A 27,172-nucleotide genomic window follows, 5' to 3' on the forward strand; every position below is an offset into this window, starting at 1 on the left:
TAGATCTATTTTTAACTATGTGAATTTACAACCATTTGTTGGAACTTTTCCATAATTTCAGTAGCATGTTAAAAAAACAACAAACTGACCATTCTTATGCATCATCATGGATCCCAAAGGATTAGTCGGGAAAACATGTGGAGAATTCACAGTTGAAAAACCGATTGGAAAGGGTTCGTTTGGACATGTGTATTTAGTGACGAGGACAAATGAAAAACCAGCATGTTCTGGCACATACAAGGTATTGTGCATTGTGTCGTAGATTTAGGTTTAAATCAATGCTAATGATAGTCAACTAACAAAATGATTATTTTGTTTTAATAGAATCGATGAATTTATGTTAAAAAGTATAGCTTTTGGTTGTGTAATTTGATTGATTAAGTCATTACATCTCTCTAAAAGTTTAACCCTCTTAACCTTGAACGATGTCAGATACCTTTGTGATAACTTGATCACAACTTGTAGTCTTTGCATATAATGATTATAATACAAATTCGAAATTCGTGAATGATCTATTGATAAAAATGCACATACAACGGTTCGGAAGGGAAATATACAAACTGACAACAATTCTAATAGTAATGAGTGAAGTAGATTTACTGTTTCATTCGTTTAGTTTTAAAATGCAATTAGTATAATAGAATGCTAAAACATTGATTACTTCCTCTTGGTTCGCGTTCAAGTATTTACCAATTTAAACAATTTAAATGTATAATTGTTTAAACCAATCGGAGTTAAACAAATTATTTTTATCCCTGCTTTTGTAATTCAAACGTTAAAGAGACACAAAAGATTTTTTGATTTGAGAGACTAACCAGAATGTTTATTTGAACTTTGCACTTGAACAAAACAAAAAGTATTTGAAAATTTTATTCAAGTCAAGAAAACAATGCTTAGTTTACGAGCGTACTAAAAATATGAAAAATTTATAAATCGCGCTTTAAAGTGCATTTGATTTCGTTATGGTAGTCAAATAATGTAAAGATAGATCTCGAAAAGTTTTAATTTACAGCACACAATTATAAAGAGAATTTGAAAAAAATTACAAACATTTGCCAATATATTTATCAAATGTTATTAAAGTAAAATATTTTCTAGAATAATATGAAGTTTCAAAAAGGGAAAGCATACCAATCGATTGTCCTTACGTAACAGTATATAGATCTTTAAGTAAATAACACATAACCTAATTATTCATCCTCCATGTCTAACAGTGTTTTTATTTTGAATCGCTTTGTTATGTTCTTGCTTTATATTCATTTCAAAATTTATATATCAGCCAACTCCATTCGCCATGAAGATGGTCCATACAGCAGGTACAAATATTAGAGAACAAACATTGTTAGAGAGAGAAATACAACTTCTTAGAGATTTAAAGAAATATGATCATAAAAATATTGTGAAATATGTTGATTTCTTCCACTACAAGAACTTTCCGTGTATTATAATGGAGTATTGTGAACGTGGAACACTATATGAATTCATTCGGGACCAAAAGAATAAAGCAGTACAAGAAGACAAGTTTGTTCATATTCTTACTCAAATAGCTGCTGGATTGGAAGTAGGTATCCGCATTAAGCTAGTCTTTGTTTTTTACATTCAAACAACAAATAAGATACAAAAACATCAACGAAAAAACACTTCATATAGACACTACATAGTTCTGAAAGAAGAAGGCGAACGAAAAAATGGTCAAACAAACAGATACGACGGACACTATAGACAAGGACTATCAACTTCTTGTAATTACTATGTATATCAACTCTTATAAAGCTTTATCTGTGGATGTATATATTTTCCATATCGGTTGTGTTTATTTTGTTCAAAAACATTTCTACACTTGATGCAATCTTAAATTTGATGTCTTGTACAAACACAGTCTCTGTTATTTAAAACCTGAAATTTGTTGACCTATATAAATGTATTTTGGTTATTGTTCATTGAAGGTTTGCTTTCCTATTGGTGTTAACCCACACTTCCTTCTAATCGTGTTCTAAACAATTTTTTTATCTAAAAAAATAACCTAATCTTTGAAAATATAAATGATATATAGGATACTTCAAAGGTACCTAGCTAAAGAAACTCTCCCCCTTTGGTAATGTAAATCAATAAACAGCTTCAGACATTCCGAGTATTTAAAAAAGATAGAAACTATTTCAAAAATATTTTGGAGTTTAGTATGGCGTTCATTATCACTGAACTAGTATATATATGTGTTTGGGGGCCAGCTGAAGGACGCCTCCGGGTGCACAAATTTCTCGCTGCATTGAAGACCTGATGGTGAACTTCTGCTGTTGTTTGTTCTATGACACATTCCCCATTTCTTTTCTCAATTTTATTTGCATTTTGTAACACATATCACATTCTATTTCTATTTACAGTTCTTGCATGGTAAACATGTTCTCCATAGAGATGTCAAAAGTAAAAATATATTTATAAGTGGACACCTTGATATCAAAATTGCAGACTTTGGAGTTGCAAGGTAACAATTGTCATATGTTTAGATAGAATTATAATTTACAAATCATAACAAGAAATACAAATAGAGTATCACTCTATTACCGCTTCTCCTCATTTGATGATTTAATTATCACTCTATTACCGCTTCTCCTCATTTTATGATTTCATTGACAGATAGAGTATCACTCTATTACCGCTTCTCCTCATTTATACCACACAGTTTCTCCATGAAGGTATACTATAAATAACTAAGTTGTGACATAGTTAAGGACTCATTGATTACCGTCTGTAGGTTACAACTGGTATACACTTGTAATTGACCTTAATGACCTGTACCAAGTCTGTAATTAAGTGGCTGGTGGTGCTTGCCTGACTGAAACGAATACATTTCAACAGAGAAAAACTGACAAATATAAAAGATATATAAATTTATTACAAAAAATAAAATTATATAGGTATTGCCCTTGGGAAATCATCTCAGCTAATTTTGAAAATATTTTTGCTAATTATGAAAATATTTTCCCGTCGAATTCCCTGAATCCTGATCTGTTGTAAAGCGTAGTTTGCGCGAACTATTGATGCTTGCGAAACAGTGGTTGACAGGAAATTCGACATGACTTGTCCTATCAACTGTAGTATAACTAATGAAATGTGAGTTGTAAGTTGATAGAACTTGGGGGATCAAAAATTGTCATTTAAAAGACTGACCAGTGATAAAAAATGCAATGAATGGCCATTGCTCAGATTATATGAAAAATTATAAAAAAAATATATATGAGCTGAGAAATCCCCCAAGTGGTAAGATTTTAAGTGAGGTGGAATTCAAAAGGGGGTATAAAGGGAGCCTTCAAGTCGCATGTGCTGAAAAAGTATTAGAGAGAGAGAGAGAGAGAGAAACAAAATGAATATATACAAATATGATGCACAAAACATAACTGTAAAGTTTGAATGTATCTAGAAAAATAAAACAGCAACTCGTCACATGGCTGAATATTAAGAAAATTATAAGGTTCACATGTGTTTCTTTTCACATTCCAAGCAGGCTCTAAATTGAAATACGCGTTTTTTGGCAAAAAAACTCAATGACACAAGTTCTGTAAACACAGTGAAATATAAATCCAACATGTATCAGGTGAAAACAGCAACTCTTCGAACGGCTGAATATTCTATGAAATCGGTAAATTCGAATTCAAATAATTGTCACTATATAGATAAGACTTAAAGTTAAAATACATTGTTTCTTCTGCTAAACGATAATGTACAAATATAAGTCCAAGTGTATCGCAAGACAAACAGCAACTCTTCGTACGGCTGAATACTTCGTAACAAGTATAGTAATTCGCATAAAAGTTCTGTAATGGTCAACAAGTTCACATTAAAGTTCATTGTCCTTGGTAATCCATTCAAGTTCGATAATGTCCACATATCAAATATCACTCAGTTATTTTTAGACAATGTCAAAGACTTCTGTGCTTTTCGAATAGTGTCATTGGAAATACGAATATAACGACAATAACTGTCTGATGTCCACCGACCAATTGTTTTGATAAGATGATCTTGAATATTAACGGATCCTGCCGATGTACTGGCACCAATTCTAAAGGAATGACCATTGTATAAGCTTGAGTTGTACCCACAAATATCTAGTACATGTCTTAGACTTCTGATGAAAAAGTCCCGGTCTAAAGCGTTACCATTCTCTTTGACAAACAATGGATCTGAAAAACAAAAAGATGCTTCTCTACCCTTCCTGATTGCAATATACTTTTGGACAGCAGAGAAAGGACAAATGGTATGATCGGATTTGTGAAGCTGTATACTGACACCTTTACGAAAAGGATCTGTTTTTGAGGTTTTAAGGTGTAAAATAGCATAAGAATCGAGAATCTCAACATCCGTTACACTTAGATTTACAGTAGAATCAAAATGTTTTGAAACTGTAAATTCACCACATCTAAGAAATCCAAAAAAGGCTACTGTACAGGCCGTTTCTAACATATAATCAGTAAAGGCAGAAAAAACACCTGCTCTAAGAGAATTGCAAATTCTCCCAAGTACCTGAAAAGTAATAGGAAGACGTGGTTTTGAATTATGCTCTCTTTGTATACGTTTGACGGCGCGCATTATCATATTGAGTCTAAGGAGTGTCGATTCATTTGTATAATCAAATGGATGGTCACAGTTACTTTGGATATAATAAAACCGAATTCCACATAAATACAATTTAATGGTTGTATGTAAAAGTCTCAAGTTTTTGTAACAATGTGCGACAAAATAAATCAAAATATCCTCAGAAATCGGAGGCATAGGTTTACCTAACCAGACAACCCCGTTATTAGCCAGAAATGCAGTATAAGCTCGATATCCAACTTTATACGTCTGAGATGTTCTAGTTGATATTACATGTCGCCATAAATCCGATACTGTAGACTTTAATGCCACATTACTCGTGAGACTGGCGGGCACTTGTGAGGTACTTTGTCTGCTAAAGGTGCAAGTATCTTGAACCGCTCTAGCTGTAAACGAGAAAGAGAGTCACTGATATTATTCTGAACTCCAGGAACGTGTTCGGCGCGAAAACAAAAAAATATTTATGCAGGCATACAAAGTAAGAGTTCTCATAAGTTTCATTATCAATAAACATCTGGAACGACCTTTATTAACAATATGTACGGTGGCTTCATTGTCACATCGAAATAAGATTCTTTTAGTTGTCCATGAATGACCCCATAAGATGGCTGCAACAACTATAGGATAGAGTTCTAGAAAAGCCATGGAAAATTTCTTTTCGCATGGAGAATTTAAATCATCCGGCCAAGGAGAACAAAACCATTTTCCCTTGAAATAGCTACCATAACCAATGGTAGAAGCCGCATCTGTATATAGTTCGATATCCCTAACACTAGTATAGTCAGAATCATAAAGCATATTAATGCCATTCCAGTTTACCAAAAACGAGTACCAAAAACGCAATCGGTACGACATTCATCGGTCAAATATATTTTGTCTTTGAGATCCTTGACAGTTGTTGATAAAGATATTAGGTTTGAGACAAAAGAACGACCCGGAATTATAACCCGCATAGCAAAATTTAAATGCCCTAACAATTGTAGAAGTTCACGTTTAGTACAAGATTGTCTGTTTAAAAACTTCTTGATAAATTCACTTATGCGACTTGTTTTATCTAAAGGCAAGCGGGTCTCCATCTTTTCCGTATCAAGTATAATACCCAAATATTCGATAACTGTACAAGGGCTTACAACTTTGTGTTTAGCCAGTGGAATATTAAGTCTTTTAAAAAGAGTAGTCATTAATGCCATAGTTCTCTCTGCGCAAGAATCAGGTTTATCTATAGTCAAGAAATCGTCTAAAAGATGAAATATATATATATAATTTTGTAGATATTAGTAGCAATCCAACAAATCGCTCTGGATAAGTTATCGAAAATAATTGGCGAGCTTCTACAACCAAACGCTAGTCTATTAAAGAAAAGGTATTCTTTACACCATTTAATGCAAAATAAATGCCACTGGTCCTTTCTTATACCTAATTGTTTGAAAGCGGCCTCTATATCGAACTTTGAACAAAATGAAAAACGACCTAATTTTCGTATAACTTTAATTGCATCATCTATTCTGACATACGTCATTGAACAATCTTCCTTACTGATCAAGTCGTTAATACTACAATTATCATCATCGTCATGTGGGGCTGATAAATCCAATATAAGACGCTTTTTCCCGGAGTACTTTCCGACAGCAAGTCCCAAAGGGCTGACTCGATAATAGTTAAACGGTGGAATTTTATACGGACCTGACAAGAAACCTTTTTCACATTCTTTGTTTATAAGTTCCCGCACAGATAAAGGTTGAGAGCGAGCAGAAAAGTTATTCTTACATTCAAGTGTCGGTAAATCAGTACATTTAATCATAGTGTCAAAACCCTCGTTAATACCACTACAAAGATAATTAACAAAATTTATATCTGGATGCGTTTGCAATAAATCACGTAACAAGTTAACATTGATAGGTGAATTTTCGATAACAGGAATTGTTACTAGTCATTTTGTATTTTCGTTGATTGTAGTCGACCCTCTAGAAGATTTGTTCCTTTGAGTATCTTTGTTGCAGTTAAAGGCGGAATGAAAAGCGAAACAAGAACTGCAAATATGAGTCAAAGAACAACCCGGTCTGGCACACCCCCTTGCCGTGTTATAGTTATTGCAGACCTCTTTCCCATCGTGCAAAACTCGTGTTCTGCCCCTCCTATCGACGCGATCGGAAGATGGTCTATTCCGCGGATAAGTACTACGTTCTACTGATTGAGAAGAAAGAGGGCAAAAATTTGTTCCGTGATCAATAGCGTAACAAAGTCTACAAACTTCTGGCCTTGCATGAGGTGCTGAAAGCGTAAGAATGTCATTGTCTTTAACTCCCCAGTCAAATTTAACTTTGAAATCGCGAAGTGCAGTTGCAGCTTTGGCAGCAAAAAGCTTATGATATTCGTAAAATTTTTCACCGTAGCTAGATTCAATTTGGAAGTAACAATCTAATTCTTCATTGCGTTGAGGAAAAACCCTACACATGATGCGTTTATATTTGCCAAAAGCGCAAACGAACTCTTTAATAGTAAGCGTTCTATGTAGCCGGATATCCTTTTTTCCTGGCAAATTAATTATTTTAAAACCACTGCTAGTAAGTAAAGTACTAGCTGCCTGAACGGATTCGTAATCTTTCATAAGTAATCAGGCTAAATTAACGTCCCTACCTTCAATAATTTGCCTTTTAAGCGCTGGTGAAATTGTATCCAAAAAAGGAACAGATGATGACGGCACTCCGCTAATAGTAGCTGTAGATGTGTTAAGGGTGGGATTTATCCCGCAATCGCTTTCACTAGGAGAAACACCGTACCATTTTTATAATGAAAACACATGCTCATCTGCTGTGTGCACTTGTTGAAATCTATTTCGTCTTGTATCTTGTATATTCCCGGGAAAATCCGCTGATAAAGAAGTATTAGAATTATTCCTATTGGTGTTAGAATTCATTGAATCCCTTAATCCTATAACAACTTCGGTTAAATTTCCGATCAAAAGTGGAAGCTCATTAGACGAATTACTGGTCACATTAGGTAAAGTTGGCGAGACTTCCTGGTCTTCATTTGACAATAGTTCAGGTTCGGAAACTGATTTGAGATTATCAAAATAAATTTGTTGTACACTGTTTTACTTAATTTTGAAGTAATGTTTATTCCAATATTTGTCAGTTCTTTCTTGAACTTCTTAACTGTCCAAGACGAACAGTCACTTTCTTGTCTGCTGATTTCAATTGAATCCGGAGAAAACCGACTTGTAGATTTCCTTTTTCTCCGAGAAGCCATAATGTTAAGTAATCCGTAAAAAACATTCAAAAGTTAAAAACTAAACTTTGCATATATATTAAAAGTGTTGTATTAATTCCAGAATATTATTTTTGGTAAGACAAGAACTGCTAACGAAACTGATCAAAAGAAGAAGACAGCGTTATCTATCAAAATAATTTCAATAATGATTATTTTAACGCCTATGGTCTGACCGCTATCTGACTGCTAAGCTATAAAATTCTCGACGAGACACAGAAACAAAAACAATCACCCGAAAGTCGTTATGGATCATTAAGAGAAGAACTTCTCAAACGAGCAATAAAATGCAGCTGTCGAAACAATTATAAACCAAATTATATGCTATATATTCAAATAATTTAACATTTGATGATTTCATTTACAGATAGAGTAACACTCTATTACCGCTTCTCCTCATTTGATAGTTTAATTGACAGATAGAGTAACACTCTAGTAATGCTTCTCCTCATTTGATGATTTAATTGACAGATAGAGTAACACTCTATTACCGCTTCTCCTCATTTGATGATTTAATTGACAGATAGAGTAACACTATATTACCGCTTCTCCTCATTTGATGATTTAATTAGAGTAACACTCTATTACCGCTTCTCCTCATTTGATGATTTAATTGACAGATAGTACATGATCTATTGATTTTAATTTGAAACAAATATTTGCCACTGAACATTTCAACAAAGAATAGTTAATATATATGTATTTTCTGTTAATAAATCATTTCATAAATGTAGGGAAATACCTATTGCTGATCCAGGACAGATGTCTGTTATGATTGGAAGTCCGCAGTATATGAGCCCAGAGATGTTATCACAGAAACCATACGATCATAAGGTAAACAAGTACACACCCGTGATATCGCGGGTCCGTGACTGAATTAAAGTATATAACTATGCCTAAGCCTTATTTTAGTAATTGGTATTGTCATCTGATAAAGTCATGTCGATCATAAGATACACAGTTTTCTCTGCTTTCAAATCTTTCTGTTTGAACCCGTCGACCTGGAACTTATCAATTATTGGAAATATTAATTATTTGGAAAACAAAAGGTCCAGGCTATCCAGGAATGGGTTATTTTTTAATCAACAGCATTGTCCTATATTAGTTATCTTAGAAAGTCTTGCTGGTTGCTGAATAAAGCTACAATAGGGAAAAATTTGACAATGATTTAGCAGTGTCAGCCCTTTTATTATGACCCGTGTATATAGCAAAATCCTAAATACACCGTTTGGTGGTGCGCCTGTCAAATGCGGAACGTATAAATAAAGTAATAGCTAACAGGTGAATATACTATTGGTATCGGTATCGGATTAGACCCGGAACTTGTTAATTATTGGCAATATTAATTATGTGGAAAACAAAAGGGTCTGGAGTGGTGTAATTTTTAATCTACACCATTGTCCTATATTAGTTATATAAAGAGTTGAATTCTTTGATTTGTCGTTTTTACCCGATGACGGCTGACAAATTGGACCTCGTAATTTTAGTATTATAGATATTATATAGAAAGCCCAATATCACTGATTAGACTTTAAGCTATTCGGTTGATTTGATTCTGGTTATGACTATTATTTGAATTTTTATAGGCTTTATACGGATAAGCTTAAATGCGTCAGAAATACCAATAACAAAACAAACTTGAGAATAAAACACACGAAAAGAAGAAAAATCTGTATCTTTCTTGAATTCAACGTTTTTCATTATTTGACTAGTGTAAAGGTCTAGATTGCCAAATGGCTGAAGGAAATTGTTTATAAATTTAAAATTGACTATCAGAACTGATATGTCTTCATTCACGACGTCCTTATTGGACAAGTACAAAAATTATCACAAAAACAATCAAGTTGCAACAAATGTGCAATCGTAGACTTATAAAAGGTAATAGTCAAAGGATTTATAGAGTCATATATTATTCATTGTGCAAAGTAGTTTAAATCAAATGATTTGTTTTAATTGAAAATTTCCATTTCCTCGCAATAATAATTCCTGCAGCACAGGTCTATAGTTTTTATCGTGCACTTTTGCTAAATGAAATATTGGTATCAAGATATGATATCAAGCTGTCCACTTATGTATACACTAAATATGTAGTTGATTATTTCTGCGGAGGTTTGGCTTTATTTGCTGCCTTCTTATTATCGACAATTAAGTTTTTTCCGCAATCTGTTTATTGTCATTTTTTTATACTTTCAATTGATTGTATGAACTATTACTATATATAACATATTGAAGTGAAATTATTTAGTTTATTAAACCTTTAATAAATTACCAAATTTTGGAGAAATTTATTTATTCATCTGACTTTCCGGAGCACCTGAGATCACCCCCAGTTTTTGGTGGGGTTCATGTTGCTTAGTCTTTAGTTTTCTATGTTGTGTCTTCTGTACTATTATTTTTCTGTTTGTGCTTTTGTGTTTAGCCATGGCGTTCTCAGTTTATTTTCTATCTATGAATTTGACTCTCCCTCTGGTGTCTTTCGTCCCTCTTTTAGAGTATACGATAAATATTTTAGAAATAACATATTATCGTTTCAAGGGAATAAAAAAAATTATTTTATTTACTCTTAAAAATTTACAAAAGAAGATGTGGTATGATTGCCAATGAGACAAATCTTCACAAGCGACCAAAATGACACAGAAATTAACAACTACAAGTCACCGTACGGCCTTCAAAATGAGCGAAGCCCATACCGCATACGAGAAAACTAACGGCCTAATTTATGTACAAAAAATGAACGAAAAACAAATATGTAACACATCAACAAACGACAACTCCTTAATTATAGGCTCCTATGGACAGGCACATACATACAGAATGTGGCGGGGTTAAACATGTTAAAATTTGTTTTATCATTTCAAAGTTTTGTTTTTTTGACGTTACCCTTTTTATGTCTTTTCCTACGAAAATAATAACATTATATTTCTGTATTAATTACAGACTGATGTATGGAGTTTAGGGTGTACATGCTATGAGATGGGAACAGGGGATTATGCTTTCAAAGCTGACAGTATCACCAAGATTAAAGAATTGGTTCGCAATAATGAGGTAGGAATCATATACAGATAAATAATAACATAAATACTATTTAATTACATCAGACATTGAGGCGCCTATTTAGGTCTATACTAAATTAAGAAGTTATGTTATTACTGTCTACGAGACAACCATCCACAAAAGACTAAAGAACAAGGCAGTACAAAAGAACGGGTGACTGTGCGACTTTCATCAATGCCCAAAACATACGTTTATTTTGCTTTAAAAGAGTATTACTACTAATGTCGAACTTATAGGTAAGTACAAAAAGGAGGAATACCTTAAAACTAGACAAAATGAACCGCTTAACTATATCAACCAACGTAACGAATTGAAACAACCTGTAGTATCATTAACTTAGTACAACCATATTTCGACGGGAAAGCATGAACAAATACAAAGCCACGTCATGAAAATTACGACTAAAAATGACAATATTTGAAACATTTCGAAAAAACAAGAAATCAGATTGAAAAATGACATCATGCCCTGTTGTCTTTAAAATCAAGTATGATTGCACGGTTCTGAAGTCATTGCAAAGAAACGACATAAAAATGACCTATTGCAATCGAGCAAGATCAATATCTCTAGACTGACAAAAGTAAAAATCGTCATAACGAGCTTGACCTCCATTCTGTGATCAGCTAGACAACACATGAAAATGTGAAAAGCAAGGATTAAGAGAATCAAATATTATTGCATCGAATCATTTTCCAATCAACCATGGACCATAACTCTTGAACCACAAAAAAAAAATTGCGTATTTTCGAACTTAATCTCCATTTTTGCATTTCATAGCAGCATATTAGAATTTGAAATGCATCGGTTAATAAGTTTGAGCATAGAGTCAATAATAAGTGAAGAAAAAAAACATTTTGACTTTCAATAACCAACGACGCGGGTATACATTATGACTTAAAAATTATTTTTTATTAGTATGAATATTTCCTAACAGTTACCTCCAATGAAAAAAAAGGCTGACTATTGTCAAAATGTTTTTTTTTTATTTGTTAACAGTTATCTCCAATAAAAAAAAAAGCTGACTATTGTCAAAATGTTGGTTTTTTATTATTTCTTAACAGTTACCTCCAATGAAAAAAAGGCTGACTATTGTCAAAATGTTTTTTTTTTATTTGTTAACAGTTATCTCCAATGAAAAAAAAGGTGACTATTGTCAAAATGTTTTTTTTTTATTATTTCTTAACAGTTACCTCCAATGAAAAAAAGGCTGACTATTGTCAAAATGTTTTTTTTTATTTGTTAACAGTTATCTCCAATGAAAAAAAAGGTGACTATTGTCAAAATGGTTATTTTTTTATTATTTCTTAACAGTTACCTCCAATGAAAAAAAAGCTGACTATTGTCAAAATGTTGTTTTTTTATTTCTTAACAGTTACCTCCAATGAAAAAAAAAGCTGACTATTGTCAAAATGTTTTTTTTTTATTTCTTAACAGTTACCTCAAATGAAAAAAAAGCTGACTATTGTCAAAATGGTTTTTTTTTATTATTTCTTAACAGTTACCTCCAATGAAAAAAAAGCTGACTATTGTCAAAATGTTGTTTTTTTTATTTCTTAACAGTTACCTCCAATGAAAAAAAAGCTGACTATTGTCAAAATGTTGTTTTTTTATTTTTTCTTAACAGTTACCTCCAATGAAAAAAAAAGCTGACAATTGTCAAAATGGTTTTTTTTTTATTATTTCTTAACAGTTACCTCCAATGAAAAAAAAGCTGACTATTGTCAAAATGGTTTTTTTTTTATAATTTCTTAACAGTTACCTCCAATAAAAAAAAAGCTGACTATTGTCAAAATGTTTTTTTTAATTATTTCTTAACAGTTACCTCCAATGAAAAAAAAGCTGACTATTGTCAAAATGGTTTTTTTTTTATTATTTCTTAACAGTTACCTCCAATGAAAAAAAAGCTGACTATTGTCAAAATGTTTTTTTTTATTATTTCTTAACAGTTACCTCCAATGAAAAAAAAGCTGACTATTGTCAAAATGTTTTTTTTTATTATTTCTTAACAGTAACCTCCAATGAAAAAAAAGCTGACTATTGTCAAAATGTTTTTTTTTTATTATTTCTTAACAGTTACCTCCAATGAAAAAAAGGCTGACTATTGTCAAAATGTTTTTTTTTATTTGTTAACAGTTATCTCCAATGAAAAAAAAGGTGACTATTGTCAAAATGGTTATTTTTTTATTATTTCTTAACAGTTACCTCCAATGAAAAAAAAGGTGACTATTGTCAAAATGGGTTTTTTTTATTATTTCTTAACAGTTACCTCCAATGAAAAAAAAGCTGACTATTGTCAAAATGTTTTTTTTTTATTATTTCTTAACAGTAACCTCCAATGAAAAAAAAGCTGACTATTGTCAAAATGTTTTTTTTTATTATTTCTTAACAGCAACCTCCAATGAAAAAAAAGCTGACTATTGTCAAAATGTTTTTTTTTTTATTATTTCTTAACAGTTACCTCCAATGAAAAAAAAGCTGACTATTGTCAAAATGGGTTTTTTATTATTTCTTAACAGTTACATGCAATGAAAAAAAAGCTGACTATTGTCAAAATGTTTTTTTTTATTATTTCTTAACAGTTACCTCCAATGAAAAAAAAGCTGACTATTGTCAAAATGGGTTTTTTTATTATTTCTTAACAGTTACCTCCAATGAAAAAAAAGGTGACTATTGTCAAAATGTTTTTTTTATTATTTCTTAACAGTTACCTCCAATGAAAAAAAAGCTGACTATTGTCAAAATGGTTTTTTTTTTTATTTCCTAACAGTTACCTCCAATGAAAAAAAAGCTGACTATTGTCAAAATGTTTTTTTTTTTTATTATTTCTTAACAGTTACCTCCAATGAAAAAAAAGCTGACTATTGTCAAAATGGTTTTTTTTTATTATTTCTTAACAGTTACCTCCAATGAAAAAAAAGCTGACTATTGTCAAAATGTTTTTTTTAATTATTTCTTAACAGTTACCTCCAATGACAAAAAGCTGACTATTGTCAAAATGGTTTTTTTTTTATTATTTCTTAACAGTTACCTCCAATGAAAAAAAAGCTGACTATTGTCAAAATGTTTTTTTTTATTATTTCTTAACAGTTACCTCCAATGAAAAAAAAGCTGACTATTGTCAAAATGTTTTTTTTATTATTTCTTAACAGTTACCTCCAATGAAAAAAAAGCTGACTATTGTCAAAATGGGTTTTTTATTATTTCTTAACAGTTACATGCAATGAAAAAAAAGCTGACTATTGTCAAAATGTTTTTTTTTATTATTTCTTAACAGTTACCTCCAATGAAAAAAAAGCTGACTATTGTCAAAATGGGTTTTTTTTTTATTTCCTAACAGTTACCTCCAATGAAAAAAAAGCTGACTATTGTCAAAATGTTTTTTTTATTATTTCTTAACAGTTACCTCCAATGAAAAAAAAGCTGACTATTGTCAAAATGGTTTTTTTTTTTATTTCCTAACAGTTACCTCCAATGAAAAAAAAGCTGACTATTGTCAAAATGTTTTTTTTTTTTATTATTTCTTAACAGTTACCTCCAATGAAAAAAAAGCTGACTATTGTCAAAATGGTTTTTTTTTATTATTTCTTAACAGTTACCTCCAATGAAAAAAAAGCTGACTATTGTCAAAATGTTTTTTTTAATTATTTCTTAACAGTTACCTCCAATGACAAAAAGCTGACTATTGTCAAAATGGTTTTTTTTATTATTTCTTAACAGTTACCTCCAATGAAAAAAAAGCTGACTATTGTCAAAATGGGTTTTTTTTATTATTTCTTAACAGTTACCTCCAATGAAAAAAAAAGCTGACTATTGTCAAAATGTTTTTTTTTATTATTTCTTAACAGTTACCTCCAATGAAAAAAAAGCTGACTATTGTCAAAATGGTTTTTTTTATTATTTCTTAACAGTTACTTCCAATGAAAAAAAAGCTGACTATTGTCAAAACGTTTTTTTTTATTATTTCTTAACAGTTACCTCCAATGAAAAAAAGCTGACTATTGTCAAAATGGGTTTTTTTTATTATTTCTTAACAGTTACCTCCAATGAAAAAAAAGGTGACTATTGTCAAAATGTTTTTTTTTATTATTTCTTAACAGTTACCTCCAATGAAAAAAAAGCTGACTATTGTCAAAATGTTTTTTTTTATTATTTCTTAACAGTAACCTCCAATGAAAAAAAAGCTGACTATTGTCAAAATGTTTTTTTTTTTATTATTTCTTAACAGTTACCTCCAATGAAAAAAAAGCTGACTATTGTCAAAATGGGTTTTTTATTATTTCTTAACAGTTACCTCCAATGAAAAAAAAGCTGACTATTGTCAAAATGGGTTTTTTTATTATTTCTTAACAGTTACCTCCAATGAAAAAAAAGCTGACTATTGTCAAAATGGGTTTTTTATTATTTCTTAACAGTTACCTCCAATGAAAAAAAAGGTGACTATTGTCAAAATGTTTTTTTTATTATTTCTTAACAGTTACCTCCAATGAAAAAAAAGGTGACTATTGTCAAAATGTTTTTTTTATTATTTCTTAACAGTTACCTCCAATGAAAAAAAGCTGACTATTGTCAAAATGTTTTTTTTTTTTATTTCCTAACAGTTACCTCCAATGAAAAAAAAGCTGACTATTGTCAAAATGTTTTTTTTTTTATTATTTCTTAACAGTTACCTCCAATGAAAAAAAAGCTGACTATTGTCAAAATGTTTTTTTTATTATTTCTTAACAGTTACCTCCAATTAAAAAAAAGCTGACTATTGTCAAAATGTTTTTTTTATTATTTCTTAACAGTTACCTCCAATGAAAAAAAAGCTGACTATTGTCAAAATGGTTTTTTTTATTATTTCTTAACAGTTACCTCCAATGAAAAAAAAAGCTGACTATTGTCAAAATGTTGTTTTTTTTATTTCTTAACAGTTACCTCCAATGAAAAAAAAGGTGACTATTGTCAAAATGTTTTTTTTTTATTATTTCTTAACAGTTACCTCCAATGAAAAAAAAGCTGACTATTGTCAAAATGTTTTTTTTTATTATTTCTTAACAGTTACCTCCAATGAAAAAAAAGCTGACTATTGTGAAAATGTTTTTTTTTTTTTATTATTTCTTAACAGTTATCTCCAATGAAAAAAAAGCTGACTATTGTCAAAATGGTTTTTTTTATTATTTCTTAACAGTTACCTCCAATGAAAAAAAAGCTGACTATTGTCAAAATGTTGTTTTTTTATTTGTTAACAGTTACCTCAAATGAAAAAAAAGCTGACTATTGTCAAAATGGTTTTTTTTTTATTATTTCTTAACAGTTACCTCCAATGAAAAAAAAGGTGACTATTGTCAAAATGTTTTTTTTTTTTATTTCTTAACAGTTACCTCCAATGAAAAAAAAGCTGACTATTGTCAAAATGTTGTTTTTTTATTTCTTAACAGTTATCTCCAATGAAAAAGGCTGACTATTGTCAAAATGGGTTTTCTTTTATTTCTAAACAGTTACCTCCAATGAAGAAAAAAAGCTGACTATTGTCAAAATGTTTTTTTTTTATTTCCTAACAGTTACCTATAATGAAAAAAAAGCTGACTATTGTGAAAATGTGTTTTTTTTTTATTTCCTAACAGTTACCTCCAATGAAAAAAAAGCTGACTATTGTCAAAATGTTTTTTTTTTATTATTTCTTAACAGTTACCTCCAATGAAAAAAAAGCTGACTATTGTCAAAATGTTTTTTTTTATTATTTCTTAACAGTTACCTCCAATTAAAAAAAAGCTGACTATTGTCAAAATGTTTTTTTTATTATTTCTTAACAGTTACCTCCAATGAAAAAAAAAGCTGACTATTGTCAAAATGGTTTTTTTTATTATTTCTTAACAGTTACCTCCAATGAAAAAAAAAGCTGACTATTGTCAAAATGTTGTTTTTTTTATTTCTTAACAGTTACCTCCAATGAAAAAAAAGGTGACTATTGTCAAAATGTTTTTTTTTTATTATTTCTTAACAGTTACCTCCAATGAAAAAAAAGCTGACTATTGTCAAAATGTTTTTTTTTTTATTATTTCTTAACAGTTATCTCCAATGAAAAAAAAGCTGACTATTGTCAAAATGTTGTTTTTTTTATTATTTCTTAACAGTTACCTCCAATGAAAAAAAAGCTGACTATTGTCAAAATGTTGTTTTTTTATTTGTTAACAGTTACCTCCAATGAAAAAAAAGCTGACTATTGTCAAAATGGTTTTTTTTTATTATTTCTTAACAGTTACCTCCAATGAAAAAAAAGGTGACTATTGTCAAAATGTTTTTTTTTTTTTTTTTATTTCTTAACAGTTACCTCCAATGAAAAAAAAGCTGACTATTGTCAAAATGTTGTTTTTTTATTTCTTAACAGTTATCTCCAATGAAAAAGGCTGACTATTGTCAAAATGGGTTTTCTTTTATTTCTAAACAGTTACCTCCAATGAAGAAAAAAAGCTGACTATTGTCAAAATGTTTTTTTTTATTTCCTAACAGTTACCTATAATGAAAAAAAAGCTGACTATTGTGAAAATGTGTTTTTTTTTTTTATTTCTTAACAGTTACCTCCAATGAAAAAGGCTGACTATTGTCAAAATGTTAAAAAGTTAATAATGTGGATGCTCCAGAATGAGTCCGTAAACAGACCAACTGCCAAACAAGTTCTAGATAATATACAAACACATAGATGTAAAACCATTGATTCGCATACGACTATGGATATCGCAAAGGCTGTAACTACAGGTAAGCTTAAAAGGCATACATTGATATTCACATTTATCTTTTTCAATTAATGGCAAATATACCCTGATTTACAAAACAAATAAAACATAAGAAAAATGTGTAAGTACTAAAATACAAGATGTTTTTTTTCTTTCAATTTGAATCTTTATCTTCATCTCTATAAAGATATTTGAATAATCACACAAGAGTGTATTATATTTTTTCAATTGGAGGTTTTTCGAATACAAGTTTATATTTGTTAATTTTGCAAAATATGTTTTGTTTAGAAAATTCCTTGCGATTGTCATTGACTCAATTAATTAAGCTGACATGTCTTCTAAATATACTGGTGCAAACGACACTATGCAGATATTAAACAGCGTTTGCCATATGAAGAAAACACGTTTTTATAATAAATACAAATGTACTTACATACTTTGACAGTTTCCCCGACGAATAGAGAAGAAGAAACGACAACTCGAAAGACTAGTGTTATTGGTAAGTAGAAAAAACAATAGTACTCTAGTGAGAGCAAGTATTTTGTTTTGATTTATAGTGAATTGGGTTGATAGTGTAAATACATGAGATACTTGTAGCAATCGTTTCAGAGAGAAGTTAGATTATGTCTTAGAGCGCGTAATAGGCAACTACTTATTCATTCTCACAAAAGGAATATGCAATGAAATAATTTTAACAGACTTCTGCTGAAATATTAAATCTATTTTACTTTACTTCCATCAGCCTTTTATAAACATGTGGTCATATGACTTTACCCAAAATGTGAAATTTTAAAAACGACGTGCCTAACTTACATACAAGACAGGAAAAAACACTCATTTCATTTTTTTTTCAGACCCTCCTGACAGTGGCATGTCGAGTGGGACAGGAACGGTGGAAAACTCATGTAAGCTAACCATACTGTTGTACATCCCATTGTTTGGCCGAAAATGTATTATATATTTTTTTTACAATTTAAGTTAGCTAATATACTTACTGCTCTCAATGAAAAGTTTTTTTGTTTTTTGTTTGTTCTAATAGTATAGATACTTTATTGAAAACTTTCACATTTGTTAGTTTGATACAGAAAGTACCGGTACCTTATCCCGGCCTCGTTAAACATTAGATTGTATATTTAGAAAAATTGTTAGTAATTGTTAGTATTCAAAATTACAAAATATATATACAGTATATTATTGTGTATCAATTATTTCAATATTGATCAATAAAAAGAGAATTTTATTTAAGAGAGAAAGTGAGAAGAGAAGAGAAATTAATAAATAAATAAAACACAAATGCAAAAGAAAAAAAAAAAGAAAAAACTAGAGAAAAAAAAATTAAATAAAAACTCCTTGAAATTTGGAATTTGGCAGCAGTATTTTTTTTCTTAAGATACAACATTAAATAAATTTTGCAAAGTTGGTTTTCCATTGTAAATAATTCATGCAAACAAAAAACAGATATTAAAGAATGTATATGCTATTTTAGGCACAAAACAAGTACAAAAACAATAAACAACATATAACAGTATATTATATAAAAAAAATATATGTTGGTGTGGAGAAGGCTAAAAAACAAAATACACAATAACATTACATAGGGTAATGCTAAGTTGCTTAAGTGTAAATTAATCTAGTAATGGAAGCCAGGGGTCCCAGTAGAGGTTGGCAATGTGAAGAGGCTTTGTTTTAAAAAAATATATTCTTTTCTAGTATTAGATTTTCTTTTAGATAGTTTTTCAGCCCTGTACAATTTACTTGATTTTCACAGTTTTGTTCTATAGATGAAAAAATTTGATAAGAGTATTTTTAAGTTTTTTATTTTATTATTTTCTGTTTTTTCCTAAGTTTCCGAATAAAAGTATATCCATGTTCAATGAAATAATTATTTGTTTTTGGTTATAAATCCAGTCAATGAGTCTTATCGTCAGATCTACTATTTTATGGCATGTCCAAAATACTTTCTTAATATCAAAACATATTCTTATATTATTCGGCATAATTGGTCCTAGTGTTTTATAACAAATGTTTATGGATATATAGTGTTTTAAAGCCTTTTTATATGATTTTATTGATGAAATGACCCCATTATAAGTAAGAAAGTTTGACTTAATTTTATAAATGTTTTCGAATTGTTGAAAAGTCATTAGTTTTCCCTCATCGTTTAATAAATCATTTATCAAAAAGATCCCTTTATCTATCCGGTCTTTTTAGAAAATAGATGTTGTTACTATTTTTATGTTTTCTATATTCCAGAGCGAATCTGATAAAAACTCCTCTTCATTTTTTGGTATGAATTTATTTTCTAAATCTGTCCATGTTTCAATAACTTCTTCCCAAAAAATGAAAAGTTTTCTGTTCACTACCGAAAAATAAGGAAATTTATCGGTAAAATACAGAAAATGAATATAAAGATTAAACAGTGTCAATTCTTCTTTGTGAAAAATGTTCCTGTCTAAGTTTTGTTACATTCCATGTAAATAAGACAAAATTCTCCAAGCTTTCCTATCTTGACCAAACGACTGAACCATAATGTTGACTGTATAAAACATTGAGAAATAAATCCATCACTTCCATGAATTCTAAAGTGAAACTAAATTACTCTAAGACTTGATGGTATTACTCGATTATAAGAAAAAATCTGTCAAAGCTTACTGAAATCTAATTATGGTTTGAAAAGGGTTATTGATGTTTAATGAACTCTAATCTTAGATTGTATTTAAACGGCATCTTAAAAAAAAGGCCATACATCAGTAAAATACAAAAAAGTTAAAAGAAATCACGTATTTAAATTGTTTTCCTCAGATCCTATTTATTTAACAAGAATAAGGCCTTGCTTAAAGTTGACAAAGTTATTATTCTGTAAATTGTACAAGCAAAAAATTCAACAATCAATAAAATACGCGGGGAAAAAGAAGTTAATGCATTTTCAAATCTTTGCTGAATTTTTTGTGTCTCTAAAAAAGCATATGTCCGGAATTCGTCATTTTTCTTCGAAGGATTGACGAAGTTATTGTGTCTAAAAAAATCTTTGTCTCTCTCAAGACAAAATGTAAGCTGCTGAAAATTTTATTTTATCAGTAAAAGACTGCATTTAAAAAAAAAACAAAAAAAAAGCTTTATAAATGTCCATACAAATTTCACAAGATAATTGATAGCTAAAAGAGATATAACCCCAGTCTAAACAACAACAAAAACTATGTTCAATCTATGTGCACACAAAGAGACAATCTCTTAGTTCCTTTATTTTAAAAACGACGGTAATGCTTAAGCATTTTCATAAATGAAACTTTGTTTTGTTGTTACTGATGTTATTACTTCTACTCATTCTGAACTTGAAGTTAAGGATGTTTGCTTGTCATGTTTTGGAATTTTTGTCAGATTTTCGGAATCCTCTGGTTTTATCCATCTGAATGCCTTAAAACAATTGGCCATTGACCCCCTTTTTTCTTTTTATAAATCTTTTACATGTATAATTATAACCCATCTGTAAAAGTCTTATAAAGTCCTTGTTATTTTTTAATAGTTTTTTGAGCACTTAAACATGCCAATGATAAAGCTATGAAAAGTCCAGAGAGAACATTACCCACCAAAATTTCAATGGCTAGTATCTGAAAACAAGCACATTGACCCATATTTTTTTTTGCCCTTATCCCCCATCAATATATACTGGTGTTATGAAAAGCTTGTTATTTCGAAACTGAGTAGCAAACCTCCTTAATCTTTAACAATCAATATATAACTTTCAGTACCAGGAGGACTTGGTTCAACAGTAGAATCAACAATGGCAATCATCAGTCAAAGCAATGATTTCCAGAAACTGTCTTGCCGATATCAAGCGTACGTATATTCCATCTGTTTCCAAGAATATAAAAAAAAAATTGATATGTTGAGGGGAAATATATTTGTGTGGTATCCCTTATATATCCCAAAATCAAGGGAAACAGTATAGTTATTTGCAGGAAATTTCTTTTAATACATGAACATCTTCTTTTAATATGCGTGGTATCACACAAAGTTAGGCAACATTTTAAAACTTATCAAACTAATTTAATTATAATGAGTTGTGGATTACCAACAAGACAAGTCTTTAAAAAAATCACCAGAAGACGAAAATGTGACTATGTTTCTTGATTTCCAATATTCTTTTCCATTTTGTTAGACCTTTCTTTAACATAAAGACCTGTACATACGTTAAACTAACTTTACCTTTTATTACACAAACTATATTAGAGTTATGTTCTTTCTCAAAAAATTCTTGGTCTACCTTTTTATCTTCTTCAATGAAAAAAAAAGCATAAACAGAAATACCGTACCAAGAAAAATGTCCATTAAACCTGACAAAATTAAAAACTCGACTATATCGACCAACAAAATGTTCAATTCTTGGATATGCCGGATTTATGTATACAATTTAATGCTTTCAGAGACCTGGTTCGTTTGATTGGAGATAACACAGCAAGTAAAAAAGTTTCTAAAATCATGAAAGTTCTTCGTAGACATCCACAGAATTATGATAAAATAAAGGTATTAGTTTTTATTTTGCCTGATGAAGAACTTTTTGCCAATTTCTTATTTCAATTTCATGTTTTAAGATCTATAATTATAAACTAACAATATTACACAACCCTATAGGTATAACCAATAGTATCGCAAAGACTTCGAATTTCTAAAGCAATCACAAAAATTCGAGTAGTTCAATGTATATAAATAGGCAAAAGGACATGTCCATATGTAAAATAATTAAAATTTGACGTTCGTATGTTTTATTTTGAGGCTCAATTAAACATAGTACAACCTCATTAATAGCTTTATTATAGTACCTACGCGTTCTATATAAAAAAAAAAGTGTGTGATAACATTGTGTGAGGGAATTCGACGTTTGATGTACCACTGTTCACTCCAGTGCAATTTATGACAATACCACTGCATCAATCAGAATTATTTTTTTTGCAGTGTTTTAAGAAATGATTTTGCTTTGTTGTCGCGTATTATTTGTGAAACATTCAATGTTTTAAAAAGGCGAATTTTCTGTATAAAGTCAATGATTATATTGACTTTTGAAGGCCAAACTTTCTACAGCCTTAAATACGCTAATGAAAGATCCAAAAACTATACCAATACATAACGACATGTTTATGAAATTATAACAAATCTATTGGTTAACAAATTTTTACTCGTTATTGCAAAATAATGAACTTAATATATCTGACATTTTCTCCCTACCCAGTTTACCCCTATACATTTTTATGATGTGGACTGGTCATTGTTATTGAATCGTAGGCAATTTGATTGGATTAAGTTGTTATTAGTTTACCTTCAAACTTGTTTATGCTTTTCATACATGACTGTTGATTAATTAGAACGTGCATGAATGTGTACGGTAAATAAAATGACCTTCAAACTGGACACTGGACGAGTCAATATTATGTTTTATCAATGAAAGTTAAGGTATGAAAGGTAAGAAGTGCCACTTATTCGATTTTCACAAAATTTTCGGAATATACAGTTGAAAGGTTATTTTTTTAAAGCCTATTGTGAAGAGTAAAGAGAAAGTTTACAAATAATACGTTTGTTCCATTAAACAAGTCATTTTCGTAAGAGAAATACCGAAATATATTTTACGCACGACTACGGCAGGTAAAACTAAAGTCAAAATATGTCCGATCTGCCTATTTCTGCACATCAAAAGTCAATACGATCGTTTTAAAGTCAATTTCGTCTACCTCACAAAATCTTGTTAGGCACTATAATCGAAGCTTTTTGCATGTGTAACTGTCTTGTTTGTATCAATATTGATTTATATCACGTGATTTATATCACTCGTGATTAACATGTATTCCTTACCTATTCATGGGCGTTTTTTTATTTATTAAATTTGACACGGATTCCAATTTCAATGCTTCAATTATATAAATTACAGGTATAATTTCAGCGTTAATCATAGACTTTTATTGGCGAATCTGCTGTCTTGTTTGACAAACGTCAACATTAGTCAATCGCGTAGTGGAATGAACTATTTGTTGATTCTTATAAATTCCATAGAACTTTGGACTATTTTAAATATGGGTGTATTTCTGAAATTAATTCTTAAATACTTTTGACTTTTTAACCCTGTATGGTAACATTGCCAATGTGAAATTTTAAAATTGTTTGTATAAACATTGAACGACAAAAATATGTGACGTATAAAATTTTCTGACGTCAGACACGCGAATCGATGATGTGTTTGTGTTCTGTTAAATTGTTCCTTTTTAAATTGTTACACGATGATGACTGCTGTATCCATATTTTGAATATTTTATTTATTATGTATGTTTAATTCACACATCATTGTTAATATAACGGAATTTGATGAGACTGTCAACAAAGTGAGAGGTTTAGCGCTATAAAACCAGGTTTAATCCACATTTTTCGACATTTGAAAATGCCTGTACCAAGTCAGGAATATGACAGTTCTCGTCCATTCGTTTTTTATGTGTTTTGTCGTTTGATTTTGGCATGTGATTATGGACTTTCCGATTGGATTTTTCTCTGAGTTCAATATTTTTGTGATTTTACTTTTTGTTAACACCTGACTAGTCGAATGTAAAATTGTTTGGTTTATTAAAGTAAAACAACCGGAAAAAGGATTCTCATAATAACGAAAACTCAATGAAACATTGCATTGATGCATGTTTTTATCCCAGGCATAGTTTACCTTAGCCTCATTTGGCACAACATTTTGAAATTTTCGGTCTTCAATGCTCTTCTATTTGTTTGGCTTTTTTACAATCTTGATCTGAGCGTCACTGATGAGTCTTATGCAGACGAAACGCGCGTCTGGCGTATCAAATTATAAACCTGGTAACTTTGATAACTATTTAATATGGCATTGGTGAACCTTGACATTTTTCATGTGACACAGATACGCGGAATAATTAAAGTGTTATCATACGTTTACAAAAAATGTATAGAGTATGTTGTTTACAGTAAAATTGTAAAACACATAACTTCGGGAGACCTCCTCTGTAATCTCGATAAAGCTTGCTTACATGAAGTTTAAAGGGTCGTGGGTTTGATCCCTGCCAGATTCAAACCAAAGACTTCAAGGTAGTATTTACTGCTTCTCTGAATAAAAACAAACCGCGACACTTAGTAAATCCACATGTACATGATATTTCAGATTTTTCATTTGCAGTCAGGATTTCATGATAGAATTTGTCTTCAAACAATGAATCTATTGAATCAAGGGTTCTTATGGTAAACACATCAATGATGTATAAAGACATGATTTATAACCTGATTTCCTTAGATTCTCCGTTGATAAATTATAAACTATTAAGAAACCAATCTTCAAACTGTCTCCGACACAGTTTACCTTTGATTAATTTGATTCCCATTGTCTTATACCTCCTCAAGATCAAGAACATTGATTAAGAATAATTCATAACCAAACTACGTCCGGTCTTGATTGCTCAAGTGTTATTTTCATTTACAACTGTGAATTTAGAATCTGGCAATGGGAAACCTGCAATCGTCACGTTTGTCTATGTTCTTATTTGAACTCTCGTATATCTCTGTTAATATCATAAAAAAATTCAGATCTGACACAGACTTCAAAATAATGGTGCTATCTCTCATAGAAGTTCACTGGTTTGATAAAGTTCACATACTTATAAAATGTAGGTTATGGCGACAGGGTATCTTTAATACTTCTGACAATGCATTTGTTTATATAAATCTACTAGTTAACATATGTTTAAAACTTTAATGTTTGCTTTTAAGGCGTATCTCTTTATATAATGTTTGATAAATGTGTGTTCAATTATTCTTTCTCATCAGTATTCGCTGTTATCTTGTTCACAACTATACAAAAACTTCTACCAAAATTGTACACGCATGAAACATGTTTATTAGTGAGTGTTTCCATGTTTTACTGATTTCTAATTATTATTTATTCCACTTTTAATTGTTTTTCTTAGGAAAAGGTTAGAAAATATGTACGGGAAGATAGGTTTGATAAAACCTATTCTATAGTGATGGCATTGAAAGGAATAGAGGAAGCTATAGCAGCACAGACACAAGTAAACTCTTCTGACTAGAGATAATAAAAGACCTTTGACCTTGATAACACATCGTGTACTTTCTAGTATATAGTTAACGACACAGGTGTGTTGAATTTCATCATGAAATGTATAGATATCTGTGGATGTATTTCTACTTGGTATCATTTATGTGTCAATCCGTTTTGCATTACGTTAAAGCGTTAATCTTGAGCAAGCTTCCGGTGAAATCAACAACATACTTATGTTTGTTAACAGTGACTACGGCCAATCAACAGTACAATATGTGCAAAAAACAAATACAGCACATATCTGATATTGGAGTTCCAAAAAATCTCTAGCATTTAATTATGAACATGGTAGCTGCGTTCTATCTTATGTTAGTTCTATTATAGTATCAATATAATTGAAACCGAGCATATGAATCAGATGGACTCGATTTGAAAATATCGGCAAGGACGTTAACCATTTGTCATGTGTTTTGTCTTGTATTCTTAAATAGTCGTTGGTAGTGTTTTTAAACAATTTGTGCCTTATATTTCTGCGATCAATACGTATAAATTATGGACTTTTGACGAGGTCAATACGTATAAATTATGGACTTTTGACGAAGTTAATACGTTATGTATGGACCTGTTTAGATTATATTGACCGATGACGAAGTCCGAGTGTCAATATAATCTAACATGCCCATATATAACGTATTGACTGAGTGAAAGCTCTTAATTTATATATTACATGTGTAAATAATGTATTTGGAAAATGGCCCCCAATGTTCTTTACGAGTATTTTTAAATTGTATTTTTCAAGAATTATAACATGTTATTGAAAATATGAATATTTTTTAACAACTTCATAGCTTGTTGTATTAGCTTTCATAGCGTCTGCATTTAACATAAAATTCTTGAAATATTCAGTGATCAACTTGCAAACTTTTTTTTTTGTCTGCTGCGACGTTTCCTCTGTGATTGCTATGTGTGACGTCATGACGTCATAAATCAATATACATGTAAATAGAAACATAGAGTCAATATACCTAAAAATAAAAACCAGGCTATGGATACGTAAAATAACTTTAGAAACACGTGATTGTAATTCACTGAAAATAGTAAAATTGCTATACCATACGTAATATTAATGAATATGGCATCGTTTGCTATGGCAATATTTCATGTAAAGAATTGCCATTGTGCCTGACAAAATCTAAAACTTGTGTCTTAGTAATTGTACATAATATGAGCGATAAAAGAAACAGATGGGTCAGTCGGTTTACATGAATTTATATAGATTATGACATAAATAGTTGATGCTCGTTTGAATAACAGAATTTAGAAAATAATATGTATATCAACAACCAGTTTACTAGATTCAATTATAAACCATTTGCATTTTCACTTCTAGTGATGTTTTTGTGTGTACTTGTCTTAGGTTGAATAACAGTGGTTTACAAATTAGAACCAAAGCTGAAGATTTCGGACTTGCCACTTAAAACAGTATGTGTTC

The 27,172-nt window shown here is 30.3% G+C and overlaps 1 protein-coding gene across 3 annotated transcripts; it reads left to right on the forward strand.

Annotated features, from left to right (window-relative positions):
* LOC143063266 (serine/threonine-protein kinase Nek4-like) lies at positions 1-26,589 on the forward strand. 3 transcript variants are annotated; one of them, XM_076235314.1, is made up of 11 exons: positions 1-241; positions 1,280-1,561; positions 2,382-2,482; positions 8,592-8,691; positions 10,795-10,902; positions 17,469-17,649; positions 18,073-18,126; positions 18,482-18,532; positions 21,374-21,464; positions 22,052-22,151; positions 25,589-26,589. In XM_076235314.1, the coding sequence occupies exons 1-11, from the start codon at positions 107-109 to the stop codon at positions 25,706-25,708; spliced, it is 1,323 nt and encodes a 440-aa protein (XP_076091429.1). In that variant the 5' UTR covers positions 1-106; the 3' UTR covers positions 25,709-26,589. The 3 variants fall into 3 exon arrangements, with proteins under 3 accessions (XP_076091429.1, XP_076091447.1, XP_076091437.1); XM_076235322.1 differs by having other exon boundaries at positions 73-173; XM_076235332.1 differs by lacking the exon at positions 1,280-1,561.
* Positions 26,590-27,172: the final 583 nt, after the last annotated feature.

This window comes from Mytilus galloprovincialis, chromosome 1 (genome assembly GCF_965363235.1).
Source record: "Mytilus galloprovincialis chromosome 1, xbMytGall1.hap1.1, whole genome shotgun sequence".
Taxonomy (NCBI): domain Eukaryota; kingdom Metazoa; phylum Mollusca; class Bivalvia; order Mytilida; family Mytilidae; genus Mytilus; species Mytilus galloprovincialis.